The following is a 10,738-nucleotide window of genomic DNA, read 5'->3' on the forward strand; positions in this document are numbered from 1 at the left end:
CATGGCCCTGGAAAAGGGGCGCAAAGAGGTGGCTTCCAAGGAACAGAGAGTAACCTCGTGCAGCGCGAGGTGCAGCAGCAAGGGGTGCCTGCATGAGTGTCCCAGCACGGATCAAGAACAGACCAAGATTGAGAGCCTGGCATCTGGCCCCGATGCATCTTTGCTTCACAGGTGTTTCTGTGACGAAGGAAGGTTGAGCTGATGATAAAGGGAGATGTCCCCTGATAAACAATCATCATCTATGTAGAATCCGTAGAGCATCTACTTCCGCATCTAGTCGAAAATCAGTGGACGAGCTGCTCATTGCTGCCAAAATGGCTGACGCTACGACTACCCTTCCCCCTGATGAGAACAGAGGGCCCGAGATTCTCATCATATGTGGAACCCTAGTTGGTCTCTCTCTGGTGATGGTGGTTCTTCGCCTTTGGGTAAGAATTAGCCTCATCCGACAAGTCGGCAGCGATGATTACACCATGGTTGCAGCAATGGTGAGTACAGATCCGATTTCTGCTATCGACACTGGGGATTGTCTCGAATCGGAAAGAAATTTGCAAATCCGGGGAAAGATCGACCTGTAATCTTTCTGAACTGAATCTGACATGGTTTGTGCTTTTCAGGTCGTTCTGTTTGCGGAAATGATGGTCATCATCCCTCAGGTTCAACTTGGCGGGGGCAAGCACAAGGAGTACATCAAGCCGCCAGAGAATATTACAAAGGGGTTGCATCTCAACTTCGTCACGCAGCCTCTATGCCTGATTGCCCTGCTCTTGACCAAAGTCAGCGTCGGCCTCTTTCTTCTGCGCATGGCCACGACGCCCGCTTTTCGGCGTTTTATTCTCGGCATGATCGTGTTTACAATCCTTTCAGCTACGGGGAATTTCTGTAGGTCAATTTCACTTTTCAACTCTTCGGGGGGTTGGCATCAACGTAAAAGGCGACTGGCTGACAAGTAGCAGTGACCGTTTTCTTCCAGTGCAAACCTCTGGCATTTACCTGGGACTCATCAATCCCTGGAGGTACATGCATTCCACCAGCCAATCTCAAGTTTGCAGCCTTCTTCAATTCCAGTACGTCAACACCCCCCTATTTATTGATTGCTCATCAAGCAATGGAACCGCTCACCTCAAATCTTTCGTAGGCGTTTCTGTCGCAACAGATCTCATTTTCGCCCTTCTTCCAATCCCGATGTTATGGAATGTCCAGCTCAACCGAAAGACCAAGATCGCTGTCGCTGGAATCCTATCCTTGGGTATCTTGTAAGTCGCCAATTTGTTGCACTTCTCGGTGCAGTCGTCTTTCTATGCCAGGGTCTAATGTTCTGCTACAGCGCCACGGTTGCTGCGATTGTGAAGATCACATTCTTGAGCAACTACGGCAAGCACGGCGACTTTTTGTTTGACAGCGTGGACATCACTATCTGGTGCGTAACATCACAAATAGTTTCCATAGACATAATAATCCAGCCCTTCGTTACCCTACTACTGAAATCAGACACTGACAGAGCATTAACAGGACGACTGTCGAAATCTGCGCAGCCATGGTAGCCGCAAGCTTTCCCGCACTCAAACCGCTATTCAAGACGATACTTGGAGGGACGCGATCAGGCAAATACGGCACGAAGTCGCGACAGGGCTACATTCGCAACGTGGACAACACCAGCGCTAAGCGCACCTACAAATCCCACAACGGCGACAGCGACTTCGAGATGTACGACCGGAAAGGGAACCAGGCTGATGTCACTGGCGGCTACCGCAGCAAGATGGATTCGGAAGAGAGCATCCTACAAACCCACGGGCAGCAATCCAAGCACGGCGATGGCATCACTAAGACGATGCAGATATCAGTCACGGTAGATGATTTTCAGAAGAAGAGTGTGAAGGATCTGGTATAAAGCTGGCTCGCTTACTGGAGTGGAGAAGCGCATTAACTGTATAAGCAACGACAACCAATTTTCCTGCTCTCCCGGTTCGGTATGCATGCTATGTAGAGGGCTGCCCATTGTAAACTATGATCTTGACAAGTGTTTCAATTGCTTATCAATATAGTATGTTACCATTAAACTAGCCTAAGTCAGATACTTTGAAACGGATGATGAACTCTATCGACCTTACTCGCTTCCATGAAAATACACGAAGCATTGTCTTGATTTAACCCTGCATGGAAACTTCTCCATTACCAGGCCCTGAAATGATTCAGAAACCAATACGACTCTGCTTAGTCAAAAGTACGTTCGGAATTGCCTGAGAATTTTGTGTGTGCATCTCAGTAATCCAAAGCCCCCTCCCCCGCCGCCGCCCTTTTTCTTTTGGCTGGTTGGTTGATTAGTTGGTAGTATTGAGCGCCTACCTAGACTACATAGCAACCCTGGTGAACCTCCCGAAGGGTATAAGGCATGCTATGCGAAGAGCCCTCTATCTATACATATATAGTGCTTTTTGCCAACCTATCAAAGAGAGAATTTATACAGCGATTACTGTCAAGGTAATGTAACACTATAAGAAGCCACTCAGGGTTATGACCCGTGGCAGGCAGTCACTACATCACGCATGGATTTCGAAGACGAGGAGGACATTTGTAGTCTCTATCAAGCAAGCGAAGTGTTTTCTGTTAAAGTTTTATGAGATATTATTGCTATATACCCAAGTAATAACTCCTTTTCTGGACTACTTGACCTACAACAGATACGTTCAAGGATGAAATCCGAGGACGCCAACCTTCAGCAAAAATGGGTCATTGTCAAGTCGCTCCCTAAACTTGTCGGACAGTAAATCATCAACATCCCAAGTCGCCTCAACATATCGACCATGTAGGAAGGCAGCGTCAGGCGATGCGAGCCAAACAGCAAAGTCACCGCCAAGTTCAGCTAGACACCAATGTCAGTCCCGGGTACGATTACGGTTTAAGAGTTACCAATACAACTTACGTGTCTCCCACGGCACAGCTGCTGGGTCCGGGAATATATCCTTGGTCGCATCGGTTTGGATGAGCCCGGGATGATAATTCATGATTCGCATCACATCGGATGGCACATCTTGGGCGATCTGCTCGAGAAGCATAGTGCCAGAGCTCTTGGTCAAAGGATAGACGGGCACTGGCCGGCACGAGACGAAGTCCCAGGTGCCAGCAGTTGAGACATTGATCAGAATCTATGCAAGAGGAGAGAAGACATCAGCGCACATACTCGAGGACAAAGGGTAGAATAAATTTAGGTCCTTACCGGTGTGCCATTAGAGCCACGCCGATCCTGCTTGTAGAAGTGCTCTGTAAAATCCATGTGGCCATAAACATTTACTTGGTAAAAGTTCCAGACTTCCTCGAGGCCGAGCTCAAGAAGTGTTTTAAAGGGCGATTGGCGACCGGCATTCAAGATAAGAACATCTATCACTAACCCCTTCTCGACTAACCAACCCCAGAGTCTAGTCGTGCTCCCGTGGTCGGTGACATCAACTGTGTGAACGTGGACATTGAGATTTGGGTTGATCTCTGCAGAGTCGGCTTTCACCTTCTCAGCTGCAGACTGTAGGATAGCCTCGCGACGGCCGACAAGAATGATGGTTGAGGCACTGGCCTGGGCGAAGCTGTTTGCGATGGCATATCCCACACCATAGCCACCTCCTGTGACGAGAATCGTTTTGCCGGCCTGGGAGAGTTTCGGGTTACTGGGCGATATCGCTGCGTAAGTGTCTTTGCGGACGAGGGGAAGCGGAGACTCTCGCAGAGATGTCATTGCTATTGGAACATTACTTGTAGATTCCCATTACTTTGTATGATGAATGAGACAACCTAGAATATGTACCCTCAGCCGTTCTTATACACTTCATCCCGGCTAAGTTCCCTATCTTTGCTAAGCATGTCCGCATGAAGTTCATCCGTGTCTGCTTTCTGAAGCGCAGTCGTGAATGACGTGATTACGTCACAGCTATAGTCGTCGGGCTAGTGGTCTCTTGAGATTTGTAAGTTGTAGTTATCACGCTTCTAGCTTTAAGGAAGAGCAGGTTGAAGGTGAGGTGTGATTGGTAGGATTTCCGCCGCTAGTCCGCAGCATGCGGGGCGGCGCAAATGCACACAAAAAACCAACACCGCAAACAACCAGATGCATCTTCATTCGATCCCGTCTACGAGGCCCCCCAGCCAGATATTAATTACTCAAGCTCCGCAGCAGCCGGCTACTCCGAATCATGGGGGATTTGCACTTTAGAACACGCCAAAATGCCTGCAGAGCCTGCACGAAAGCCAAGCGGGCTTGTGATAGACGGGTTCCCGAGTGCGGCCGCTGTGCAGAGAGGATGCTCGAGTGCCAGTACTATGCAAAACCACGACGGCGCATAAATACTATGTTAGCACCACGCCCGCCAGCAGGCGACCTAGAACACTTGCCTGAGCAGCAGAGCCTCGCCAGCGTTGGACAAGTGTCCATCTCGGATTTGTTCCTCGCGACACTCTCGGAGCAGAACGAAGCCGCAGCGTCCCAGTTATCTGTCGCACCAGAGGCATGGTATCAGAAGAGCAATGAAAACCAGACCCTCACAACGGCAACTACTAATCGTTACGCCGAGCCTGAGTTGTCATGGTTTCTCACTCCAGATTCGTGGGAGATCCAAAAAGACTGGACATCTACTCCGCCACCTCCGTCTTCCCTCTTCAGGAGTTTCGTCACAGCCATTCGTGGCTGGCTCCGAGATTGGGCTGTGCACGGCAATAACATCTTCATTCACAAGGAGTTATATCGATCAGATTTACCATGCTATCTAGAGGACGCGTACACGACTCTCGTCGCGTATCGAGCCAAGACCGAGGAAACAGAAGACATGGTGCTGCAGATCGTTGAGAATCGCACCACAGGCCTTTGCCAGCAGTCGGTCCTGCTGGAGGAGGTCGAGTCGCTCGATACAAAAGCTCATCTCGCTCGCACCCAAGCATTACTGGTGTACACCCTGATCCGTCTCTTCGACGGGTGCCCCCGACAGCGAGCCCTGGCCGAGGATACACTCTGCACCCTAAGCCAGTGGTGCCACCAAATGCGCGACGCCGCCGTCACAGAGGCGCCGCGGCTCTTTGAGCAGCTGACACTGCTCCGGCCCGGCGAGGACGGCGGCGGCGGCGGCGGCCGAGGCGCCCTCGAACTGGCGACCTGGCGGGCGTGGATCCTCTCGGAGAGCGTGCGGCGGACCTGGATGCTCGTGTCCTCCACCATCAACGTCTACGGGTCGAAAAAGAACGGCTGGGCCGGGTGCGGCGGCATCCTGCTGTTCACGACCCGCCAAGGACTCTGGGAGGCGCCCAGCGCGTGGCAGTGGGCGCAACAGGTGCGGAAGCAGAGCCCACTTTTCATGGAGAGCAGAAATGTCAGGCTGCTGATGGAGGAAGCGTCCCCGGCCGAGACGGACCTCTTTACTAATCAGCTGCTCTCTGTTGTGCACTCGCCCGAACAGAGAGATCGCTGGGTGGCCAAGATGGCCCTGGTTCAGGGCTAGGAATCCACAGGGTTTTAACACTCCCAGTAAAGAACGGTAAACAGCCTCTTAATGGCATGCCATTAGTCCTTCAGTCAAGGTTCAGTCGTCGTTGCGTCTGAAACTCCAGGCCAAAGAATGACCCCGCAGTTGCATCGTTCTCTAACAAGTGACGTCGAATGCTGATATACTAAGGTCAATGAGCGAATAGCTAAGCCCTGAATACATCAAGGCGAGCGATCGAAAGGTAGATTCCTGATCGAAAGTATCTCCCCTTGTTGGGTGGTAAATTGGTTCCCAATGTAGACAGGGGATGCCTCTCGCCTGCATTAGTCGTGTTTACGCCCCTGCTGTTTCAGCGATCGCTGATGGAGAAGAGGCCCTGTACAATGTGTTTTATCGATCCAAAAACAGTTAGATATGACAGCTGAAATAGAAACGCATGTCTTAGGTAGAATGCTCATCTATAACCAGGATGAGCGATTGACCACAAAGAGCACAGGCTACAAACAGTTTTGAGGACAAGGTTGGATTTGTAAAAATAGGTATCCGAAGTTACACCTGCCTAGCACAAGCAGTTATCTCAATGATCAAGACATTAGGCACTCGCTCCAAGCCCGGGTATCCTTTCTTGTTATAAGTTTGCGCAAAGGTCTTGTTGTCTAGTGCCTCGATAACCGGACGTCACGATGAGCGGCATTGAATTGAAGGGAGGTTCATCATTGCATGCCCAATTAATGGCAGTACCCATAGAGCACGAGTCAACCATTAATTCATCAAGACTTCACGAAGATCCTTAGACACAACACAAGAAAACCGATTAAAAATAGGATTATGTCGTAGTCCGTCCGTGCCTATTATCAAGTCAACTGCTGTTTCCGGGTTCTTAATCACGTCTTTCGATCTACCTCTAGCACAACAAGTGCCGCAACAACATCTCTTACTCACAATAGACAGACATTAAATAATACGTGCTATCTTCAAATTTAAACAGGACTAAATAATCTTAGGATGAAATCTCGGCCGAGCCTGCTGAGGCAATGTACCTGACATCACGAGTTCCAATCTACGAGCCAGCTTCCTCGCTGCACGGCGTGCTTCGAACTCATCCTGATCCCTCGAGATCGAATCTACAACCATGATACTCAATATATATAGACGTAGCTCACACACATCCTTACGTCTTTTGTCCTCAAGAACTCTGCTTGCTCGAGGAGGTTTATCAACGTGTCTTCGCCCGTACATTTGTAAAACGTTGATCTTAGACTCGCGGTACTAAAAGATGACATGTCACTAGAGTGAAACCGAGAAACCTGACTTGCGCTACGGAAGTCGCCTGTAGTAGAAGTCCTAGACTGCCAAAATAGGCAAATGGGTTTAACTGATCTACAGCTTCTGGCTGGCACGATTGGTCAATCGGAAGCTCTACCATAGGCATCCATCTTTCTCTCGTCTCCCGCTAGGTCTACAACGGCAAACGCTACGGCCAACGGAATGCAAAACTATTAAAGAGCATCATCTAATTAAATCACGTCGTTCTGTTCCTCGAGAGCTTCCTAGTCGCTAGTAACTGCGAATTGATCGTGCTATCGTCAAGGTTTTATTGGATGCAAGATTAGCCAAACCTGAATGTAATTTGGTGTAATTTCGACTCATTTGGCAATTTTTCACATTTGCTAACTTATAAACGAAAAATGGGCGGTGCTGCTTCAGTACCGGATGATTCGACCAGATCATTGAAGGTCATTGGCGCTGGATACTCGCGTACCGGTACGCTGTCCATGGCAATGGCACTGGAGACACTACTGAATGGCCCTGTCATGCATGGAGGATCGCAACTTCTTGGCCGGGAGGATTGTAAGTATATCGCTTTCTGCATCAGTCTAGCGATTTCAGGGCAAAGTGTTCATTGTCCACAGCGTACGTCAAGCTCTGGACCGAGGTCTTCGATGCTCGACACGACAAACCTCGATTACTAAAGCTCTTGCACAAAGCTACCGCAGGCTTTGCTGCCATCACTGATGCGCCGGGAAATTGCTTCGTACAAGAGCTGCTCCAAATCTATCCCGATGCCGAGGTTATCTGTGTTCGACGCGACAAGGCAAGGTGGTGGGATAGTTGGAAGTCAATACAAGACCAAGCAGACCAAAGCTTCTTAAAGTGGTTTCTAGCGCCAGTTCCAGGAAAACGATGGTATCCCAAATTAGTGTCGCAGTTCTTAAGCCAGTGAGTGACACACAGTTCAAGTATGCAATCCTATCACATATCTGTTAAACTTAACCTAGACAAGAAGAGATGTGGGGACCTATGACCGACCGTGAGTTTCTTCGATATTCGTTTCTGCACACTCGAAGCAATCTAACCATTTTTAGGGAGAATGAACGAGCATAATCAGTATGTCAAGGAAGTGACGCCTTCAGAAAGGTTTCACATGATGGAACTAAGTGAGGGCTGGGCACCATTATGCAAGGTTCTAAAAGCCCCCATTCCTACAGAGCCCTTTCCGAGAGCAAATGATGCCGAAGCAATTCAGGGATTGGCAGGGAAAATCTTCATTGAGGCGATATCAAGATGGATGGTCATTTTAATTGCAACTTCTTTCATTGGATTTGGTGCTTGGTGGTCATGGGGGAGAAATGCACAAGCGTCGGGGCTCTGAAAATACAATGTCTTCCTAGAAACGATATGATGAGCAACTATGGAACTCGATTGCTAAATACAGGGCTTAAACAATATATACATAACATTGAACGCCTATCGAACAGTTAGTCATCGTCATCACTGTCGTCTCCGTTCTCATCGTCGCCTTCATCCTCGTCTCCTGAGTTATCGCCATCTCCACCGTTGGTAGCCACGTTCAGTGACACAGGGATAGCGTTTGCAGATCCTGGTATTGAAGAGTTCGCCAATGCTGCCCAGGTATCAAATTCTGCAAATTTTGCCTGGCCCAGCCGCATAGTAAACGGGCCAAATCCCTGTTCGTGAAACCCTAATCGTCCGCCAGCAGTAGTTGGGCTGCCAACCGATTTTGCGGATAAGGCCCAACCCATCACTGCATCAGCACCTGTTGCGTCTGCGCCGAGACCTAGTGCTGCATCAAGACAACCTTCACATAAGAAAGTGTGTGTGAGGAATGTACTGTTGACAGAAGTCGCATCGCTTATCGTTCGGACGGCGAAGTTCCCTTTGACTTCTGGCGGATTGTCCTCATCAGTACCTTGACGGAAGGAAGCCATCACGCCGCCATTGCCATCGGCCCATGTCGCAAGAAAGAAGTTGTTCTCCATGTCGCCCGTCAAACCCAGTGCGCCCCAGCCTGCACCATTAACAAGAGGGAACGATAGTTGACCGATAAAGGAGTTGTTTGGGACAGTAGGCATCGCGAGGCCAAAGCCGAATGTTGTTCGTTCCCCGAAGAATCGCTCCATTTTGATGCCAGTTGCAGCATCAGTGAATGGGGTGGATACTTTGCTGGGATCGGAAGTTGCATCCTCAGCTAGGCTCCTTGCAGAAAGGCATGCAAGTACTGTCAAAGAGGCGCCTTGTATGAACCACGACCAGGGCGAGTGTTGGCGAACTCGAGGCATGATTGGAGTATTTAGGTAGAGTAGGTTTCAAGGCTCATATAACTTCCGTGTATCTGACTACAATTTCATAGTTAGTATAGAACTCAAGATGGTTGAGGGATATGAAGAAGACTTACGGTTGGCGTACAAGATGTCTGAGATCGGAAAGAAAGCCCTTCTATCCGCCTGCCTTGTAGATGTTGTCGGAGTCAAGAAGCGTTGACGATAACAAGAAGACCCCAAAAGACAGTTCTAGTCCGAGTACTTTATATTAATGTCGATATTCTGCTCTCTTAGAACGCAAGAGAAGATGATACGAGCAACATGCTCGAAATAGCCCCAGACAATACCCTGTCCGCACACATAGACCACGCCTTGTTGAAATTTTTCTCGGCTCTCATGATTGGTGATTCTCGGGATTCGGCACCACGCCATTGCAACTCATCAAAGCTTCCCAAGAATACAGACTTGTAGCAAGTCCCAAAAGAGACTTCTGTAGCAAATGTTAGCGGCTCAGCTTGTTTTGTCCTGTTGTGCTGAGGCTTTGCCAAGCCGTTGGCTGTTACGGATATTTTTAATCTTGGCGTTCGACCAACATATCCAACCCCGCAGACATGCTAATCTGGACGCCAAGGCTGGGTCAGGTTTTGGATTATTTTAGTGAGGGAAAGTTTTGTCGAGAACCATAAGAACCCCAAGTAATTGAGACAGGGTCCTTGAACATCTCTTTTAAATAGAATGACGCTGATTGGCTATGGTGGCAGGAGATGCTTTATAACGGTAACTCGACACGCCACTCTCTAGCGTTAAAAGAGCATGGTCGGTCCAAATGACAGCCACCACACCAGGGATCCAGGTGCAAATCGCCCAGATAACAGATCGGGATCGCAATGCAATTTCTCCAAGCAGTCTCGATAATTCCGAAACCCTCAGAATGAAGCAGTCAATTTTGCAACACGTTAATTTTGCTTGTAAACTGGCCGCCATGTTCCTTTGCACGGTTGTCAATTCGGTGAACATGTTACCTGTTCCTAACTGAGAGCTCAAGCCACAAGTCATGGACATGTTTAGCGAGAAAAACAACTGTTAAGCCTCTACCAACGTTAGCCTCTACATAAACAGGTTGACAGTTTGGGTAATGCGGAATAACACACAGTAGCCAACTCTCTTCGCGGCGTCTTGTAATAGCTCTCAGGGAGCTTCACTTAACCAAGTTTTTACTGTTTATGATGGTCTTTTCTCAATTTGGCGATCAGCGAATCAACGGGGTGGCCGATTAGCAAGGGGCTTCAATGCTTGCTCAGCCTCAGCGCCAATGTAAGCTTAAGCACGCTCGCGGCTCACAGGCTCCTTGATTGGGCGCTGGCTGCGGCTTGCCGCAGGCTAGCAAGACAGTGTGTAGGCGGCGAAAGACTGTGTTTCTACCTGCAGGCAGCCTTTGCTGCCTCACCGCTGCATATATATCGTCATCAGGCTGTGATGAGGAACTTTTAGTACCAAAAAATCTCTTCAATAGAATAGGCAGACGATACACACTATAGGTGCGCTGCATAGGAAATTTCATCAGGTTCTTCCTTCAGTCTCCTAAGGTTGGGTCAGCCTGGCCCAGTGCAATTGCGGTCATGAACGGCCTTCTAACGATACTCGGAGCTGGCAGCTCCTCAATTCAAGACGTTCTCGAGAACTCAACGGGCTTCGGGTGGTTTCAAGAATTCTTTC

General features: G+C 49.1%; 3 protein-coding genes across 3 annotated transcripts; 2 read left to right on the plus strand and 1 right to left on the minus strand.

Annotated features, from left to right (window-relative positions):
• Positions 1–314: 314 nt before the first annotated feature.
• Positions 315–1,891, plus strand: UCRPA7_4230 (putative integral membrane family protein; the record flags this gene model as incomplete). The annotated part of the gene is made up of 5 exons (XM_007916744.1): positions 315–488; positions 618–828; positions 1,139–1,256; positions 1,328–1,420; positions 1,513–1,891. 5 exons carry the CDS (start codon positions 315–317, stop codon positions 1,889–1,891), a joined length of 975 nt encoding a protein of 324 aa, XP_007914935.1.
• A 796-nt stretch (positions 1,892–2,687) lies between these two features.
• On the minus strand, positions 2,688–3,727 carry UCRPA7_4231 (putative short chain dehydrogenase protein; the record flags this gene model as incomplete). Its single annotated transcript, XM_007916804.1, has 3 exons — positions 2,688–2,863; positions 2,924–3,146; positions 3,293–3,727. The coding sequence occupies 3 exons, from the start codon at positions 3,725–3,727 to the stop codon at positions 2,688–2,690; spliced, it is 834 nt and encodes a 277-aa protein (XP_007914995.1).
• Positions 3,728–4,334: 607 nt separating this feature from the next.
• Positions 4,335–5,474, plus strand: UCRPA7_4232 (putative rna polymerase ii mediator complex component protein; the record flags this gene model as incomplete). The annotated part of the gene is made up of 1 exon (XM_007916747.1): positions 4,335–5,474. One exon carries the CDS (start codon positions 4,335–4,337, stop codon positions 5,472–5,474), a length of 1,140 nt encoding a protein of 379 aa, XP_007914938.1.
• Positions 5,475–10,738: the final 5,264 nt, after the last annotated feature.

Source organism: Phaeoacremonium minimum (genome assembly GCF_000392275.1).
Source record: "Phaeoacremonium minimum UCRPA7 unplaced genomic scaffold PA7_03_scaffold_330, whole genome shotgun sequence".
NCBI classification, from domain to species: domain Eukaryota; kingdom Fungi; phylum Ascomycota; class Sordariomycetes; order Togniniales; family Togniniaceae; genus Phaeoacremonium; species Phaeoacremonium minimum.